The sequence below is a fragment of the Clinocottus analis genome, unplaced genomic scaffold (genome assembly GCF_023055335.1).
Source record: "Clinocottus analis isolate CAN_PGR_092001 unplaced genomic scaffold, fCliAna1.0.p SCAF_4, whole genome shotgun sequence".
In the NCBI taxonomy this organism is placed as follows: Eukaryota; Metazoa; Chordata; class Actinopteri; order Perciformes; family Cottidae; genus Clinocottus; species Clinocottus analis.
In genome coordinates, this window is record NW_027176153.1 from 469,473 (window position 1) to 489,472 (window position 20,000).

At 48.9% G+C, this 20,000-nt stretch overlaps 1 protein-coding gene across 7 annotated transcripts in view; it reads left to right on the forward strand.

Moving 5' to 3' along the window:
• LOC137800757 (IQ motif and SEC7 domain-containing protein 1-like) overlaps nt 1-20,000 on the forward strand; it is a 103,982-nt gene that overhangs the window by 57,961 nt on the left and 26,021 nt on the right. The window contains exon 1 of one of the 7 annotated variants that reach the window (XM_068598090.1): nt 5,136-5,351. The exons of the other annotated variants lie outside the window; for them this stretch is intronic. Within the exon in view, the coding sequence (XP_068454191.1) occupies nt 5,287-5,351 (65 nt within the window). The 5' untranslated portion in view covers nt 5,136-5,286. Of the gene's footprint in view, nt 1-5,135; nt 5,352-20,000 lie in introns of those variants that run through there. 7 annotated transcript variants of the gene reach the window in all.

Sequence of the window (20,000 nt, forward strand, 5' to 3'; positions counted from 1 at the left end):
ACATTGTCTACCATAGACCTGCCGGGCACACAAAGGTCTGGTCCCGATGGAGGACCTGCTCCATAGCTCCCCTCAGCCTGGAGGCAAAGGACCCTGGACAGGAGCTTATAGTCCACACTCAGCAGAGACACAGGGCGCTGATGTCCTGCAGGTTCCCCTTTTTTGGCAGCAATGTTATGACAGCTCTCCGGCAGGACATCGGCATGGACCCAGAGGCCAGACGTGGGCCAGACCGGGTCCGGCGCCTCGGACAGGCCCCTCACAGTGCGTCCCTCCTCACCGCAACCAAAACATTTCATCACCGACGACGTTGCAAAAATCACGTATTCATAATCATCTACTTTAACGTGGAAGCGGAGGCCGAGCTCCTCACGCCGGTTGTTCAGCGTGGGACGCTACGTGTTCCAGACCGACACCCAGACAACTCCTCGGTGATGAACGGAGGGACGTTTGATATGACGATCCGGCTCGCCGGCTGCGTTAGCGCAAGACCCGAACAAACAAATCCTTCACCGTGAGGCCCGCCTCGACCACACGGTCCCACCTTCTCCAGCTGGTCCAGGAAGATCACGACGGCGCCGTTCCAGACGAGCGGCGACTTGATGCTGCCGCGCCCGACCATCTCCCCCACAGCTAACCCGATGTCCTCCACGCTACACGAGTGATCCGCGGCCATCTTGATGCCGTGCCTCCTCGTGAGCTGGGACAGGGCGTCTCCATCCACCGTGGCGTAGAACGCCGACCGGCGAGACACCGGCAGGACAACAGAAAACACCCGGAAACAGAACCCAAACTACCCAAAATAAAGTTAAACTCAGGTGATGGAGCGACGAGAGAGAACTCAGGGAAAACAACAAACAAAGCGCTCACTCACAGAGGGAGAGGAGGGATGAAGAGGAGGAGTCTCCTCCTCTTCATCCCTCCTTCAATACATTTTGTCACGAGCAGAAAATTATGGAATGCCCCAGCCTCCCTGTTGCCGTGGAAACCGAGGGGAAGCTCTTTCATGTATCAGGCTTGTTGCCCACGGTAACTGTCCTGAGAGAGAGAGAGAGAGAGAGAGAGAGAGAGAGAGAGAGAGAGAGAGAGAGAGAGAGAGAGAGACACAGAGAGAGAGAGAGAGGAGAGAGAGAGAGAGAGAGAGAGAGAGACAGAGAGAGAGAGAGAGAGAGAGACAGAGAGAGAGAGAGAGAGAGAGAGAGAGAGAGAGAGAGAGACAGAGAGAGAGAGAGAGAGACAGAGAGAGAGAGAGAGAGAGAGAGAGAGAGAGAGAGAGAGACGAGAGGAGACAGAGAGAGAGAGAGAGAGAGACAGAGAGACAGAGAGAGAGAGAGAGAGGGAGAGAGGAGAGAGAGAGAGAGAGAGACAGAGAGAGAGAGAGAGAGAGAGACAGAGAGACAGAGAGAGAGAGAGAGAGAGAGAGAGAGAGAGAGAGAGAGGAGAGAGAGAGAGAGACAGAGAGACAGAGAGAGAGAGAGAGAGAGGAGAGAGACAGAGCGACAGAGAGAGAGACAGAGAGACAGAGAGAGAGAGAGAGAGAGAGACAGAGAGAGAGAGCGAACAGAGCGAGAGAGAGAGAGAGAGAGAGAGAGAGAGAGAGAGACAGAGAGAGAGAGACAGAGAGGGAGGGAGAGAAGAGCGAGAGCGAGAGAGAGGGAGAGATGAATGATAGAAGTAAACAATGATCAATAATCAATAATCACTCTGGTGTGTGTGTGTGTGTGCGTGCGTGCGTGCGTGCGTGCGTGCGTGTGTGTGTGTGTTCTGGTGTTCACGCCTCTCATCGTTACTAAACGTCGACCTCCGCCTCCTTGGAATCATGGGAAATGTAGTTCTCATGTCAGATCTCCTGCTGGTCACGTGTGTTCTCCTCTCTCTTTGTGTCTCTTTGTGTCTCTTTGTGTGTCTTTGTGTCTCTTGGTAGTCTCTCGTAGTCGTTGTGTGTCTCTTTGTTGTCTCTTTGTGTCTCTTGGTAGTCTCTCGTAGTCGTTGTGTGTCTCTTTGTGTCTCTTTGTGTCTCTTGGTAGTCTCTCGTAGTCGTTGTGTGTCTCTTTGTGTCTCTTGGTAGTCTCTTGTAGTCGTTGTGTGTCTCTTTGTGTCTCTTGGTAGTCTCTTGTAGTCGTTGTGTGTCTCTTTGTGTCTCTTGTAGTCTCTTTGTGTCTCTTGTAGTCGTTGTGTGTCTCTTTGTGGTGTTTTGTTCATGTTTTTAGTTGAATCTCAAGAGGTCTTTGTGTCTTAGTCCAGATGAGTCAAACTGTGTATTCAGTGCGTTGCTGAAATGCATCTCTAGGTTTCCTTGTGTCATGAGAAGCAGAAATCTACAAGATTAATGTGACGCTGCAGTCCGTCTGCAGTCTTTCTGTCGGCGTTCTGCATCTTTGTTGGTTCTTGTGGTTTTCTGTGTTTGGTGTGTTTCTTCTTCTCGTCATCTGGCATGTTGTGGTTCCGTGTCTCTTTCAGTGGCAACACCTTTTACGGAGCTGCTAATGCTATGCTAACTAATATATATACTAGTAACTTCACTTTGTAAAGTTCCAGGTTCTGTTCACAGCAGCTGTCAGCGTTACGTTAAAGTCTCACTCTCTAGAATATGTCGCCATCTGGTGGTGAAGTTGCAGATTGTTTTTCATCTTTGGAAGTTTACCTGAGATTAACTCAAAGCCAAAGAAAGTCCAACACAGAAGGCCAGTTCAGCATAGTTGTAATCATACTTTGGCTCATCTACAAACCAACAGGAGACGTTCATCATGATGAAGAAGAATGAGAGCCAGCTGAAGAGCAGAAGCTTCCTTTATTTATTCTACTTCTGTGTGCAAACATGGACCAGCGGTTCATGGGGAAGGTGGACTTGTGTCCAACCAGGAGTTGCTTCATGGAGTGAACCAGTAGGTGGCGCCGATTCTCTCGTAAGAAAACCGTGATACAAATGCAGAAGAAGAAACAAGAAGAAACTCCCAAAAACGATGGGAAACAACGTGGATGTAAATATATCTTTCATGTAGTTGGCGTGTGTTTAGTGCGGGGAACCACGATTTAAAACACGCGTCTCAGAATTAATCTCTGGTTGTGGAAAGGTTTGATCGCTGTCACCGATGTCAGGTGTGAGGTTTTGTTTCCAGGTGCGAAGGGCATGAAGCTCCTGGACCATAGGGGGCCACGCAGAGAAGACGCCATCTTTAATCACTCAGTGATCTTTGATACTGTGATACTATTAACTGAATGTAAATATCATAATAAATAACATTGTGACGCAGTGGCTAACGTTGTGAAGCAGTGGCTAATGTTGTGAAGCAGTGGCTAACGTTGTGAAGCAGTGGCTATCGTGTGAAGCAGTGGGCTAACGTTGTGAAGCAGTGGCTAACATTGTGAAGCAGTGGGCTAATGTTGTGAAGCAGTGGCTAATGTTGTGAAGCAGTGGCTAACGTTGTGAAGCAGTGGCTAATGTTGTGAAGCAGTGGCTAACGTTGTGAAGCAGTGGCTAATGTTGTGAAGCAGTGGGCTAATGTTGTGAAGCAGTGGCTAATGTTGTGAAGCAGTGGCTAACGTTGTGAAGCAGTGGCTAATGTTGTGAAGCAGTGGCTAACATTGTGAAGCAGTGGCTAATGTTGTGAAGCAGTGGCTAATGTTGTGAAGCAGTGGCTAACGTTGTGAAGCAGTGGCTAACGTTGTGAAGCAGTGGCTAACGTTGTGAAGCAGTGGCTAACATGTGAAGCAGTGGCTAATGTTGTGAGCAAGTGGCTAATGTTGTGAAGCAGTGGCTAACGTTGTGAAGCGGTGGCGGCTAACATTGTGAAGCAGTGGCTAACGTTGTGAAGCAGTGGCTAACATTGTGAAGCAGTGGCTAACATTGTGAAGCAGTGGCTAACATTGTGAATCAGTGGCTAACATTGTGAAGCAGTGGCTAACGTTGTGAAGCAGTGGCTATGTTGTGAAGCAGTGGCTAACATTGTGAAGCAGTGGCTAACGTTGTGAAGCAGTGGCTAATGTTGTGAAGCAGTGGCTAACGTTGTGAAGCAGTGGCTAACGTGTGAAGCAGTGGCTAACGTTGTGAAGCAGTGGCTAACGTTGTGAAGCACTGGCTAACGTTGTGAAGCAGTGGCTAACGTTGTGAAGCAGTGGCTAACGTTGTGAAGCAGTGGCTAACGTTGTGAAGCACTGGCTAACGTTGTGAAGCAGTGGCTAACGTTGTGAAGCAGTGGCTAACGTTGTGAAGCGGATTTTGTAATGGAAGCAACGGACATGACGTAGCGTGACTCACCACAGGACACGGACAGTGTAAACTGTGCAGCATTAAAGCAAGGCTAGTTAGTTTTCCGGCTAATTCCACATTGCTTTAATGCTACACTTACAGAAAGCTAAGATCGGCGCATGAAGCTCAGTCCTGGTCATATTGTGTCGTTCATTTGAAAAAAAAAATTGACCTTAAAAAATCTTGTTTTGTTCTTAAACTTTGAAAGATTCAACAACGTATTCAAAATAAAAATAAGTGTACGAAAACCAAATTTAGGTTAAATAGTATTTTTGATTCAGTTCTGGGATTTTTTGAGGGACTACAAATATATTTAAAAAAAAAAGATTTCAACCCGAAAAGAGATTAAAATCTGATACTGAAAACCAAAAAGTTACAATCAACAATATATTTAACCCCCAAAACATGTCATACACTTATTTTATTTTGAATACGGTGTTGAAGTTTCAATAACGTATTGATCGAAGTTAAAACCTGAAGGTTGAAATCTGTTGTTCCAATGAACAGAAAGATTGACCTTCTGGCTATTTACGGTTCAAATAAAACTACTATCGCCATTTGCTTTCCTCCCAGTAAACGTTATGTGGTGACGTGCGCGTTTGTGGGCGGAGCCACGGAGAAGAGGGGCGGGGGGGGGGGGGGGGGGGGGGGTCAACACAGCTCCACACAACCTCACAAGGGAGGGATGAGAACACTATCATTCCTAGAGGGAGAGAGAGAGAGAGAGAGAAGAGAGAGAGGAGAGAGGAGAGAGAGAGAGAGAGAGAGAGAGAGATGATGCGCTGATGACGAAGAGAGAGAGAGAGAGAGAGAGAGAGAGAGGAGAGAGTAGAGAGAGAGAGAGGAGAGAGAGAGACAGAGAGAGAGAGAGAGAGAGAGAGAGAGAGAGAGAGAGAGAGAGAGCTGAGGCAGCCCTATGTAGTCGCTGTGTGTCTCTCTCTTCTCACCTGTCTCTCTCTCCTCACCTGTCTCTCTCTTACCCGCCCGTCTCCCTCTCCTCGTCGCGCGTGCAGCAGGCGCGTTCATCTTCAGCAGCGATGTGGTGCATTAACTGCGCCTCGGACAAAACGCCCGCGATCCTGCACAACAAGCTGCTGTACTGGTAAGAAGACGACAACAACAACAACAACAACAACAACAACAACAACATTGTTGTTGTTGTTGTTTCTCCCGTGTGTGTCTATGTGTAAACACGCTGTGCTGCTGCTCACTGCGCGTGATGCCGCACTGCTGCTGCACGCGCTGCTGCGCGCGCTCCTGCTGCTGCTTCTGGTGGCTCATTCTACTGAAATGCGACATGACAGCAGCTCGAGTCCCGCTGCTGCTGCGTTATACTAGTACTTTATACTAGTACGTTATACTACTACTTTATACTCGTACATTATACTAGTATAATGTACAAGTATAATGTACTAGTGCATTATACTAGTATATGTACTAATATAAGGCAGCAGCTCGAGTCCTGCTGCTGGTGCGTTATACTAGTACTTTATACTTCTACGTTATACGAGTACATTATACTAGTATAATGTACGAGTACATTATACTAGTACAATGATACTAGTACTGCTGTGTATCATTATACTAATACTGCTGGTATACTGCATTAGCAATACTAGTAGCGCTGCTAGTATCGTTATTATTATCATTACAGTACTAGTATCATTACAGTATTATTATCATTACAGTATTCTTATCATTACAGTACTGTGTCATTACAGTACTAGTGTCATTACAGTACTGGTGTCATTACAGTACTGGTATCATTACAGGACTGGTGTCATTACAGTACTAATATCATTACAGTACTGGTGTCATTACATTACTAGTACCTTTACAGTACTGGTGTCATTACAGTACTAGTATTATTACAGTATTATTATCATTACAGTACTGGTGTCATTACAGTACTAGTGTCATTACAGTACTAGTATCATTACAGTACTGGTGTCATTACAGTACTGGTATCATTACAGTACTAGTATCATTACAGTACTCGTGTCATTACAGTACTAGTATCATTACAGTACCGGTGTCATTACAGTACTAGTATCATTACAGTACTAGTGTCATTACAGTACTCGTGTCATTACAGTACTAGTATCATTACAGTACTAGTGTCATTACAGTACTGGTGTCATTACACTACTAGTATCATTACAGTACTGGTGTCATTACAGTACTAGTATCATTACAGTACTAGTATCATTACAGTACTGGTGTCATTACAGTACTAGTATCATTACAGTACTGGTGTCATTACAGTACTAGTATCATTACAGTACTAGTATCATTACAGGACTGGTGTCATTACAGTACTAGTATTATTACAGTACTGGTGTCATTACATTACTAGTACCATTACAGTACTGGTATCATTACAGTACTGGTGTCATTACAGTACTAGTATCATTACAGTACTGGTGTCATTACAGTACTAGTATCATTACAGTACTAGTATCATTACAGTACTGGTGTCATTACAGTACTAGTATTATTACAGTACTGGTGTCATTACATTACTAGTATCATTACAGTACTAGTATCATTACAGTACTGGTATCATTACAGTACTAGTATCATTACAGTACTGGTGTCATTACAGTACTAGTATCATTACAGTACCGGTGTCATTACAGTACTAGTATCATTACATTACTAGTATCTTTACAGTACCGGTGTCATTACAGTACTACTATCATTACAGTACTAGTGTCATTACAGTACTAGTATCATTACAGTACTATTATCATTACAGTACCGGTGTCATTACAGTACTAGTGTCATTACAGTACTAGTATCATTACAGTACCGGTGTCATTACAGTACTAGTGTCATTACAGTACTAGTATCATTACAGTACCGGTGTCATTACAGTACTAGTATCATTACAGTACTAGCATCATTACAGTACTAGTATCATTACAGTACTAGCATCATTACAGTACTAGTATCATTACAGTACTAGCATCATTACAGTACTGGTATCATTACAGTACTAGTATCATTACAGTACTGGTATCATTACAGTACTAGTATCATTAGAGTACTGGTATCATTACAGTACTAGCATCATTACAGTACTAGTGTCATTACAGTACTAGTATCATTACAGTACCGGTGTCATTACAGTACTAGTATCATTACAGTACTAGCATCATTACAGTACTAGCATCATTACAGTACTAGTATCCTTACAGTACTAGCATCATTACAGTACTAGCATCATTACAGTACTAGTCTCCTTACAATACTAGTGTCATTACAGTACTAGTATCATTACAGTACCGGTGTCATTACAGTACTAGTATCATTACAGTACTGGTGTCATTACAGTACTGGTATCATTACAGTACTAGTATCATTACTGTACTAGTATCATTACAGTACTAGTATCATTACAGTACTGGTGTCATTACAGTACTGGTATCATTACAGTACTAGTATCATTACTGTACTGGTATCATTACAGTACTAGCATCATTACAGTACTGGTGTAGGCTTCTCTCGTTGGCTGCACAGGTGTGCTACCGTTTATTTCTGAACACTGAAACAATACCATGTGATCCGGTCAGCCAGTCCTTTAGCCCCGCAACACTCCTCCGTTCCCATGGTTACTTTACCTGCTCTTAAAGGGCCAGTCGCCCGTCTTGGTCACTTATATCCACGACCACTACATACGTCCCCCCAGAATTCACCCAGTCTAGTGAAAAACAACAAAGACAGAAAAACACATCAAAGTCTCGGGCCCGAACCAATTGACCGGCCCGGCTCCGCTTTGCTGGGGCAGGAGCCAAAGCCAGGACCCCGGAGCCGTGCCGTGAGGGACGGGGAGGCGGACGGGGAGGCGGCCAACCTTACCGGTTGGTCCAGGTCCAGATGTACCGGCTTAAGGCGATCCACCGACACATGATCAAGTTTACCGGTGATGTTGCGGTGATGTTGGCAGTCAGGGAGAGTTGACTGTCAAGTGTCACACCGGCACTAAGTTGTTGAAGGTGATCCTGAGCTCTTGGGTGTGAGAGCCTTTTCCTGGAAGGAAAAGCAGTTCAGTCTTGTCAGGGTTGATCTTCAGGTGGTGTGTGGACATCCACTGAGAGATGTCGGTCAGACAGGCAGAGATTCGCTCTGGTATCCCTGTTTCTGATTAGGGAAACGAGAGGATCAGTTGGGTGTCGTCAGCATAGTGATGGTAGGAGAAGCCATGCGAGCGAATGACGGCGCCGAGGGAGTTTGTGTACAGAAAGAAGAGGAGGGGACCCAGGACGGAGCCCTGAGCGACCCCAGTAGTGAGAGGACCCAGGACGGAGCCCCGAGGTACCCCAGTAGTGAGAGGACCCAGGACGGAGCCCTGAGGGACCCCAGTAGTGAGAGGACAAGGATCAGACACAGATCCTTTCCAGCTTACCCGATAAGTGCGGTGGTTGAGGTAGGATGAGAAGAGGGAGAGCGCAGTGCCTGAGATACTGAGATCCTGGAGGGAGGAGATGAGGACCTGGTGGTTCACGGTGTCAAAGGCAGCAGAGAGGTCTAGAAGGATGAGGACAGAGGAGAGGGAGGCTGCTCTAGCAGTGTGGAGCTGCTCAGAGACAGCAAGGAGGGCCGTCTCTGTGGAGTGGCCTGCTCTGAATCCAGACTGATGAGGGTCCAGAAGGTTGTTCTAGTGCAGGAAGCAGGAGACTTGGTGAAAGATAGCTCGTTCCAGAGTTTTGGAAAGAAAGGGAAGGAGATAGACAGGTCGGTAGTTGTTGACTTCAGAGGGATTGAGAGTGGGTTTCTTCAGGAGAGGGTTAACTCTTGCTTCCTTCATAGAGTTTGGGAAACAGCCGGTTGAGAGGGAGGTGTTGATGAGATGGGTGAGAAAGGGAAGAAGGTCAGGAGTGATGGACTTGAGGATGTGAGATGGGATGGGGTCCAGAGGGCAGGAGGTTGGACGAGCAGGGAGACGAATGAAAAAAGTTTCTAAGCACAGTGTCCATCAAGCGCCGAACGTCTGCGCTGCATTTTTAGTCCAAATGGCATCTTCAAAAACTCAAACAGGCCGAAAGGCGTGATCAGTGTCGTGGGAATGTCCAGCGACGTGAACGGGCACTTGATGATAACCCCGGACCAGAACCACCTTGGAAAACACCATACAAGTAAGCAGAAAAATTCTGGATGTGCGAAACTGGATAGCGATCCGTGATCGTTGCATCGTTGAGCCGGCGGTAATCTGTGCGTGGACGCCATTCACCCCCAGGCTTCGGTACAATGTGCAGAGGTGAAGAGCAGCAGTCAGAGCAGCGGAGGATGCCCAGGCGCTCCATGTCGTCGGGTCCAGGCGCCGGGCCAAGCTGGTACTGGTACACACTCGTGATTCTTTTTTTTTTTGGTGTTCTGCGTCATAGTTTTTGATAAAAAGCCAGAGTTTGACCGGTTCACTAGTTCAAAGTCACGGTTCAGTCTGCCTCTCACCCCGATGCTGTCACCATGACAACCAGTGACACGCACACACACACACATGCACACACACACACACACACACATGCACACACACACACACACACACACACATGCACACACACACACACACACACACACATGCACACACACACACACACACACACACACACACACACACACACACATGCACACACACACACACACACACACACACACACACACACACACACACACACAGTGGTATTGTATACGACTGTACGGTGAGCGGCCTTCAAACGCTTCGTTCATCTTATTGTCCTAAATTCAAACTCCAGTCTGCTTTGTTGGCACAACGGAGACTTCACCAAGAAACACTGCCAGAGGAGAGAGGAGAGAGGAGAGAGGAGAGAGAGAGGAGAGGAGAGGAGAGGAGAGGAGAGGAGAGGAGAGAGGAGAGGAGAGGAGAGAGGAGAGGAGAGGAGAGAGGAGAGAGGAGAGGAGAGAGGAGAGGAGAGAGGAGAGAGGAGATAGGAGAGGAGAGAGGAGAGGAGAGGAGAGGAGAGAGGAGAGGAGAGGAGAGGAGAGGAGAGGAGAGGAGAGAGGAGAGTGGAGAGAGGAGAGGAGAGGGGAGGGGAGAGGAGAGGAGAGGAGAGGGGAGAGGAGAGGGGAGGGGAGAGGAGAGAGGAGAGAGGAGAGGAGAGAGAGAGAGGAGAGGAGAGGAGAGAGGAGAGAGGAGAGGAGAGAGGAGAGGAGAGAGGAGAGAGGAGAGGAGAGAGGAGAGAGGAGAGTGGAGAGAGGAGAGGAGAGAGGAGAGAGGAGAGAGGAGATAGATGGATAGATAATGTATTAATCCACAAGGGGAAATTTGTTAGGAGAGAATAGAGAGAAGAGAGAGAAGAGAGAAAATAGAGAGAAGAGAGAGAAGAGCCTCTCTTGCCCTCAGGTGAGACACACCTGGTTCCCCTCCAGCAGCTGTGAGGTGTGTTTGAGGTCCCAGCTGTTTATTGTTTCTCTCAGCGTTGTGCCGTTAGGCCTGTGAGTCTTCTCAGCCTAAACAATCACAACGTTATATCTATTTTATAGTTTAATACTTCTTCATAAACACACTGCACGTGTCATAGTGATGTCATTGTGTCATTGTGATGTCATCGTGTCATAGTGATGTCATTGTGTCATAGTGATGTCATCGTGTCTCAGCTCTTCCTCTGCTGCTCTGCTTCAGCTGAAGCTGCTTTAAGAGACTTTCATCCAATCAGATTGCTCCTCCTGTGTCTCTAATGAAGCAGAGCGTAGCTTCAGTCAACAGAAAGCTAGCTCGCTGCTAGCTGCTAGCTGCTAGCAGACCTCAGTCGTCTGTTCAGGCTGCAACGTGAGCGAGGTGATGACGTGTTGAGCTGCAGTTTCAACACGATGGCTGAAGGAGGAACAGACTTGCTGGAGGCCTTACTTCCTCACAGAGGGTTGTGAACGTGTTTAGTGACGATCCCGACATCGTCTGCCGCTGTCGAGCGGACATTAGCATCCCTGAAGCGCATTGACGCCACAGTTCAGTCACCAGACGCTGTTCTCTCAGACTTCCTCCTCTCCTTGCTGACACTTCAGTCCCAGCTTTTTGTGTTTTTACATCTGCAGTCATGTTTAATCATCGTGTATATTTACATGCTGAACGTGACCACACTGTCACCAACTGCACTCCCAATAAAAAACAAAAACACCTTTAATATGTTTACCTGGATGAAAAGATAAAGGTAGAAAGCTGAAGCATCAACGTGACCCTGTTAAACATTAAAACCCACTTCAGTAGCTAGCGTAGCATAGACTAGCGCTAGTTAACGATGTGCTAACCTAAAATATCACTCGTTATGAAATCAATTACATGGATCAGTAGAAATGAACCACAAATATGAGCAGAATGACATCATCTCCTTCCAACATGGCCGCCATCTAAAGAGATGACGGCGCTGCAGATGGTCCCGCCCACGTCTTCACGCCTCCTGACGGACAGCTGTGAGCGGGGAGCAGCGACGGGGTTTCTCCATCTCAAACCGTTCCAGATCTCTTTTAGAGTTTATATTTAAACTTTTCTCCATCACGGTTCACCACGAGGAACTCTGTGTCTGAAGGTTCCCCGTGTTCCACCATGAGTGAGTGAGTGAGTGTGTGAGTGAGTGTGTGTCTGTTGTGTGTGTGTGTGTGAACCCATCAGACGTCTCAGTTCAGAAATAGACCTGAGAGTCACGCGCGAGTAGTTCAAGTTCACTTTAATTCCTTCCTCTTGGAGCTCTGCATAGGTCAAGAGACCAGATACCAGGTGAGTGAAGCTGGTGGGCGTGGCCAGCTGGTGGTGGGCGTGGCCAGCTGGTGGTGGGCGTGGCCAGCTGGTGGTGGGCGTGGCCAGCTGGTGGTGGGCGTGACCAGCTGGTGGTGGGCGTGGCCCGCTGTGGGTGGGCGTGACCAGCTGTGGGTGGGCGTGGCCAGCTGCGGGTGGGCGTGGCCAGCTGCGGGTGGGCAGAACAGGATATTCAGCGTCTATGAGCAGTGACACTATCGTCACATTTCATTCAGCCGAGGCTTTTACCCAAAGTGACTCACAACAAGAGCCCTCAACCATGAGGACAAGTTATTGTTAATAACAATAACTTGTTTTAATAACAGGCTGTGCTTTCCTTCTGTAAATCTTTAACTCACTCGCTGTGTGAAGAAGTAGTTTTTTAGTAAATGTTTGCTTTTCTTGACAAAAGACATGAGAAGTTTTGAGGACGTATTATTTGCTGCTTGGGTCTTTTTTTATGTGGAAAATGTGAAAACTTCTTCTCTTAAGTTTTTCAACAAAAAACTACATTTTACATTATTTATTTACATCATAATTTACATTATAACTTGCATTATAATGTACATCATAATTTACATTATAAATGACATTATAACTTAGCTTTACGCTCAATACCCATTTTTACTGAACAGAGCTTGAATTCAAGTGAATGCAACCGTTTGCTAACAGCTAACGTTAGCTAGCTCTCCTGCTGAGTTCAGGGTCTGTCGTTCAACCTGGAACCTTATCTGGGATCAAATGAAGAGAAGCAGAGTTTTCAACCTCAGGTGTGTAGTCGAAGTTTGCACATGTGCAGCAGGAAGTCACTACTGCACGTGTGCAGTAGTGACTTCCTGCTGCACGTGTGCAGTAGTGACTTCCTGCTGCACATGTGCAGTAGTGACTTCCTGCTGCACGTGTGCAGTAGTGACTTCCTGCTGCACATGTGCAGTAGTGACTTCCTGCTGCACGTGTGCAGTAGTGACTTCCTGCTGCACATGTGCAGTAGTGGCCTCGCTGCAGGAGCTGCTGAGTCTGACCCAAAGTGCCCTGAAGACTCTTCATCCCTCTTTATTTCTCCTCCTCCTCCTCTTCCTCTCTCTGTGCTTCTCGTTTCCTGCTAACCTTTAGCAACATTCCTCTGCGTTTCCTTCTTTCTCCGTTTTCTATTTCTTCTTCTTTCTTCTCTCTATTCTTCATCTTGCAGCGTGCTTCTCTCATATTGTCCTCTTCCTCATCTTCTTCCTCCTCCTCCTTGTTGTGTCTTCGTCCCTCTCTTCATCACCTTCCTCTTTTCTCTGCCCCGCCTTCTTCTCATCCTCCTGCCACACTGCTCCCCTTCTCCTCTTTTCTTTTTTATTTCATCTCTTCCTCCTAATCCCACAATCCCCCTCTCTCTCTCTCTCTCTCTCTCTCTCTCTCTCTCTCTCTCTCTCTCTCTCTCTCTCTCTTAGCTTTACCCCCTTTCCTTCTCTTCCTCACTTCCTTTTCATGTCCTTGTTAACGCTTCACTCCTCTCCTGCTTGTCTTATCATTAGTGCTTTAAACCTTCTCTTCCTCCTTCTCCTCTTCCTCCTTCTCCTCCTCCTCCTTTTCCTCCTCCTCCTCTTCCCCACCTGACCTTTCCCTCCCTGTGGTCGACGCCCCTTCGTCAGCACAAACAGAGCTCTGTTTTGAGCGTTTCCTGCAGCCGGTGACCCGCGGTGAGAGAGAGGATTTATTTATGGCATCGCCAAGAAGCATCAAATATGAGAGAGAGAGAGAGAGAGAGAGAGAGAGAGAGAGAGAGAGAGAGACGGCACGCCATATTTTGTGCCTTCGTTTCATCTCCCGGTGTCTCGTGGACCCTGAATAGATAATATAACATATGAACATATAAATATGAATATAAAAACAGGTTCAGACATTGATGAGCGGAAACAAACCTGACGTGTTTGGAAAGCGTTTGATGAGGAAGAGGACGATCCGTGAACAGTAACAGTCCAGTGATTGCAGTGCGGAGGCTCTTCATCTGCAGCAGAACTAAAGAGAGCTTTATGTCACGGTGACGTCATCGATCTGAGCGCTCGTCATCAACGATGAAGATCAAGGAACCGGTTAGCCGACAATGAGCACGCAGAAGGTCTGTGTCCAGAGAGCCGGTGATGCCAGGTTCTCTGGGGTCCTCTGGGGTCTTCTAGGGTCCTCTGTGGTCCTCGAGGGTCCTCTGTGATCCTCTGTGGTCTTCGAGGGTCCTCTAGGGTCCTCTAGGGTCCTCGAAGGTCCTCTAGGGTCCTCAATTGTCCTTTATTAAGGTTTTTAACCACATCCACTTAAACACAGACAGAGGTAGAACTTCAATTTTAGTGAGTATATATATATATAAGAGGGGTTCAGATACTGGTCTGGCAGGTCCCTCTGTGTGGAGTCTGCATGTTCTCCTCGTGGCAGCGTGGGTTCTCTCTGGATCTCAGCGCTGCACTGACACAGTCGATCATGACATATTACTGGACAGACTGAAAGTCTGGGTGGGACTCTCTGGCGCAGCACTTCACTGGTTTGAATCCTACTTGAAGGACCGACAATACTTTGTGTTGGTAGATAATTACACATCAGAACATGTGGTGTTCCTCAAGGCTCAATACTGGGCCTCATGTGGTGTTCCCCAAGGCTCAATACTGGGCCTCATGTGGTGTTCCCCAAGGCTCAATACTGGGCATCATGTGGTGTTCCTCAAGGCTCAATACTGGGCATCATGTGGTGTTCCTCAAGGCTCAATACTGGGCCTCATGTGGTGTTCCCCAAGGCTCAATACTGGGCCTCATGTGGTGTTCCTCAAGGCTCAATACTGGGCCTCATGTGGTGTTCCCCAAGGCTCAATACTGGGCCTCATGTGGTGTTCCCCAAGGCTCAATACTGGGCCTCATGTGGTGTTCCCCAAGGCTCAATACTGGGCCTCATGTGGTGTTCCCCAAGGCTCAATACTGGGCCTCATGTGGTGTTCCCCAAGGCTCAATACTGGGCCTCATGTGGTGTTCCCCAAGGCTCAATACTGGGCCTCATGTGGTGTTCCTCAAGGCTCAATACTGGGGCCTCATGTGGTGTTCCCCAAGGCTCAATACTGGGGCCTCATGTGGTGTTCCCCAAGGCTCAATACTGGGCCTCATGTGGTGTTCCCCAAGGCTCAATACTGGGCCTCATGTGGTGTTCCTCAAGGCTCAATACTGGGCCTCATGTGGTGTTCCTCAAGGCTCAATACTGGGCCTCATGTGGTGTTCCTCAAGGCTCAATACTGGGCCTCATGTGGTGTTCCTCAAGGCTCAATACTGGGCCTCATGTGGTGTTCCTCAAGGCTCAATACTGGGGCCTCTTCTGTTCAACATCTACATGCTTCCACTGGCTCAGATTATGAAAAACAACAAAGTGTGTTACCATAATTATGCAGATAACACACAAATCTCATAACTATATGACCCGGGGACATTGATCTTATTCAAAGGCCTGGAACATCACTCTATCACCAGGGGTCAGGGGTTAAGACTTCTCTTGATACAGCTGGAGGTTTCCACCTGAGTAGCTCTGTTCTTGTGGTTTTATTGCCTCCAGGAAGATGAATCATTGAATCCTTACAGGCGTTTATTTCTCTGTTAGACAACATCACTGAGTTTTAGTTCCTCTAAGAGAAGTCCTCTTCAGGTGGGAATCCGACCCTCGGCCCCGGCAGTGTGGCGCTTCATTAGCTGTCTGCTCAGCCGGAGGGAGAGTTGCAGAAGAAAAGACATGAAGAGAGCGTTTGGGAGGAGTTGCTGGAGCAGTTGACTCAGCAGCGTTGTTGCTTTATTGCCAGAGAAGTGAGGCTGTTGCCTGGAAACCTCGGAGCTGAAAGATTGCCGGTTTAAGATCCTTCAGCGATGGCTTCACTTAACTAATAAATACATATTTATTTTAGAGACCCTGGACGTTCTAGTCAGGGTTCACATCTCTGTTCTGGAGAACTTGATCTCTCAGGAACGTTTTCAAATTCGGCACAAACGTCTACGTGGACTCAAAGATGAACTGATCCGGTTTTGGTGGTCAAAGATCACGCTGACCTACAAACCGACTTGTTTAGCTCTCAATGGTTCGTCCTCTGGGAAGCAGGAATTGTATCTGTGGGGTCGGTTACGTTTTGGCTCTCATTCGATTAGAGTAAAGCTAGTTAACTAATGTTCATGAAACGTGGTAGAAAGGTGTTTCATGGTGTTTTGAAACCTTTTGGAGTGGATCCCAGTCACAGGCTTTGACTCCTCTCCCCGTCGGGAAGCAGCATAACCGGAAGGTCGTTGCTCTCTGACTGCTCTTCTTCTTGAGACCATGAGACTTGAGACTTCTTGAGCCGCATTTCGAAGCCGAATGCGACTCCGTCACCGCGTGGTCCCTCACACGGTGCTGCGTTCAGGGTCCTACTCACGGTGCTGCGTTCAGGGTCCTACTCACGGTGCTGCGTTCAGGGTCCTACTCACGGTGCTGCGTTCAGGGTCCTACTCACGGTGCTGCGTTCAGGGTCCTATGCACGGTGCTGCGTTCAGGGTCCTATAAACGGTGGTGCGTTCAGGGTCCTATGCACGGTGCTGTGTTCAGGGTCCTACTCACGGTGCTGCGTTCAGGGTCCTACTCACGGTGCTGCGTTCAGGGTCCTATGCACGGTGCTGCGTTCAGGGTCCTATAAACGGTGGTGCGTTCAGGGTCCTATGCACGGTGCTGTGTTCAGGGTCCTACTCACGGTGCTGCGTTCAGGGTCCTACTCACGGTGCTGCGTTCAGGGTCCTATGCACAGTGCTGCGTTCAGGGTCCTATGCACAGTGCTGCATTCAGGGTCCTATAAACGGTGGTGCGTTCAGGGTCCTATGCACGGTGCTGCGTTCAGGGTCCTATGCACGGTGCTGCGTTCAGGGTCCTACTCACGGTGCTGCGTTCAGGGTCCTATGCACGGTGCTGCGTTCAGGGTCCTATGCACAGTGCTGCGTTTAGGGTCCTATAAACGGTGCTGCGTTCAGGGTCCTATGCACGGTGCTGCGTTCAGGGTCCTACTCACGGTGCTGCGTTCAGGGTCCTATGCACGGTGCTGCGTTCAGGGTCCTATGCACGGTGCTGCGTTCAGGGTCCTACTCACGGTGCTGCATTCAGGGTCCTATGCACAGTGCTGCGTTTAGGGTCCTATGCACGGTGCTGCGTTCAGGGTCCTATGCACGGTGCTGCGTTCAGGGTCCTACTCACGGTGCTGCGTTCAGGGTCCTATGCACGGTGCTGCGTTCACGGTCCTATGCACGGTGCTGCGTTCAGGGTCCTATGCACGGTGCTGCGTTCAGGGTCCTACTCACGGTGCTGCATTCAGGGTCCTATGCACAGTGCTGCGTTTAGGGTCCTATGCACGGTGCTGCGTTCACGGTCCTACTCACGGTGCTGCATTCAGGGTCCTATGCACGGTGCTGCGTTCAGGGTCCTATGCACGGTGCTGCGTTCAGGGTCCTATGCACGGTGCTGCGTTCAGGGTCCTATGCACGGTGCTGCGTTCAGGGTCCTATGCACGGTGCTGCGTTCAGGGTCCTATGCACGGTGCTGCGTTCAGGGTCCTATGCACGGTGCTGCGTTCAGGGTCCTATGCACGGTGCTGCGTTCAGGGTCCTATGCACGGTGCTGCGTTCAGGGTCCTATGCACGGTGCTGCGTTCAGGGTGCGGGCGGGTTGGACTCTGTATGTAAGGAGAGAGAGAGAATAGAACCACACCTTTAAATGAGATCAGCTGTAGAAAGAACCTGTTTAGGCTGAGAGAGAAAGCAACATATTCAAGAGAGAGAGAGAGGGGGAGAGAGGGAGAGAGAGAGAGAGAGCCAGAGAGAGAGAGGGAGTGAGAGGGAGAGAGAGAGAGAGGGAGAGAGAGAGAGAGAGAGAGAGAGAGAGAGGGAGAGGGAGAGAGAGAGAGAAGACATTCAAAAGGAAACAAATAAAAGACCATCTGTAGTAGAGAGAGGTGGGTGAAGAGCTCGATGCCTCAGGGTTTGGTGCCATTCTCTCTCTCTCTCTCTCTCTCTCTCTCTCTCTCTCTCTCTCTCTCTCTTCCCCTCTCTCTCTCTCTCTCTCTCTCTCTCTCTCTCTCTCTCTCTCTCTCTCTCTTCCCCTCTCTCTTTCTCTCTCTCTCTCTCTCTCTCTCTCTCTCTCTCTCTCTCTCTCTTCCTCTCTCTCTCTCTCTCTCTCTCTCTCTCGCTCTCTCTCCCTCTCTCTCTCTCTGGTAGAACGAGCTTCACTAACACATGTCTCCCAGAGTCCCCGTTGTGTCCTAATGTAGAGCGCTGCGAGCCTACGGGGCAGAGGAGCAGGACGGTCGCTGGTTCCAGTCCCTCAGACTCTCTGGCCTCAGGAACACATATTTTTAATCCCAGTTTATTTCCTGTGAGGAGGAAGAGATGGATGCAGCTTTAACACATGAAGGGTGACCCTTGGACAAAGTGCAAGGTCCAAGACCTTTCTGCTGCTTTGACACCGTAAACCACCAGATCCTCCTCTCCTCTGTCCTTATCCTCATCTCCTCTGTCCTTATCCTCCTCTCCTCTGTCCTCATCCTCCTCTCCTCTGTCCTCATCCTCCTCTCCTCTGTCCTTATCCTCCTCTCCTCTGTCCTCATCCTCCTCTCCTCTGTCCTCATCCTCCTCTCCTCTGTCCTTATCCTCCTCTCCTCTGTCCTCATCCTCCTCTCCTCTGTCCTCATCCTCCTCTCCTCTGTCCTCATCCTCCTCTCCTCTGTCCTCATCCTCCTCTCCTCTGTCCTCATCCTCCTCTCCTCTCCTCTGTCCTCATCCTCCTCTCCTCTCCTCTGTCCTCATCCTCCTCTCCTCTGTCCTCATCCTCCTCTCCTCTGTCCTCATCCTCCTCTCCTCTGTCCTTACCCTCCTCTCCTCTGTCCTTACCCTCCTCTCCTCTGTCCTTATCCTCCTAGACCTTTCTGCTGCTTTGACACAGTGAACCACCAGATCCTCATGTCCTCCCTCCTTGGTATCTCAGGCTCTGCTCTCCCTCTTCTCATCTTACCTCATGACCTCACTTACCAGGTAACTTGGAGAGGATCTGTGTCTGAACCTTGTCCTCTCACTACTGGGGTACCTCAGGGCTCCGTCCTGGGTCCTCTCACTACTGGGGTACCTCAGGGCTCCGTCCTGGGTCCTCTCACTACTGGGGTCCCTCAGGGCTCCGTGCTGGGTCCTCTCACTACTGGGGTCCCTCAGGGCTCCGTCCTGGGTCCTCTCACTACTGGGATCCCTCAGGGCTCCGTCCTGGGTCCTCTCACTACTGGGATCCCTCAGGGCTCCGTCCTGGGTCCTCTCACTACTGGGGTCCCTCAGGGCTCCATCCTGGGTCCTCTCACTACTTGGGTCCCTCAGGGCTCCGTCCTGGGTCCTCTCACTACTGGGGTCCCTCAGGGCTCCGTCCTGGGTCCTCTCACTACTGGGGTCCCTCAGGGCTCCGTCCTGGGTCCTCTCACTACTGGGGTCCCTCAGGCCTCCGTCCTGGATGGACCCCAACATCCTGTAGGTCCATGCTACACAACATCCTGTAGGTCCATGCTACACAACATCCTGTAGGTCCATGCTACACAACATCCTGTAGGTCCATGCTACACAACATCCTTTAAGTCCATGCTACACAACATCCTGTAGGTCCATGCTACACAACATCCTGTAGGTCCATGCTACACAACATCCTGTAGGTCCATGCCACACAACATCCTGTAGGTCCATGCTACACAACATCCTGTTGGTCCATGCTACACAACATCCTGTTGGTCCATGCTACACAACATCCTGTTGGTCCATGCTACACTACATCCTGTTGGTCCATGCTACACAACATCCTGTTGGTCCATGCTACACAACATCCTGTTGGTCCATGCTACACAACATCCTGTAGGTCCATGCTACACAACATCCTGTAGGTCCATGCTACACAACATCCTGTTGGTCCATGCTACACTACAGCAGGAAGTGTCTACATCTTAGTCCCAAACTA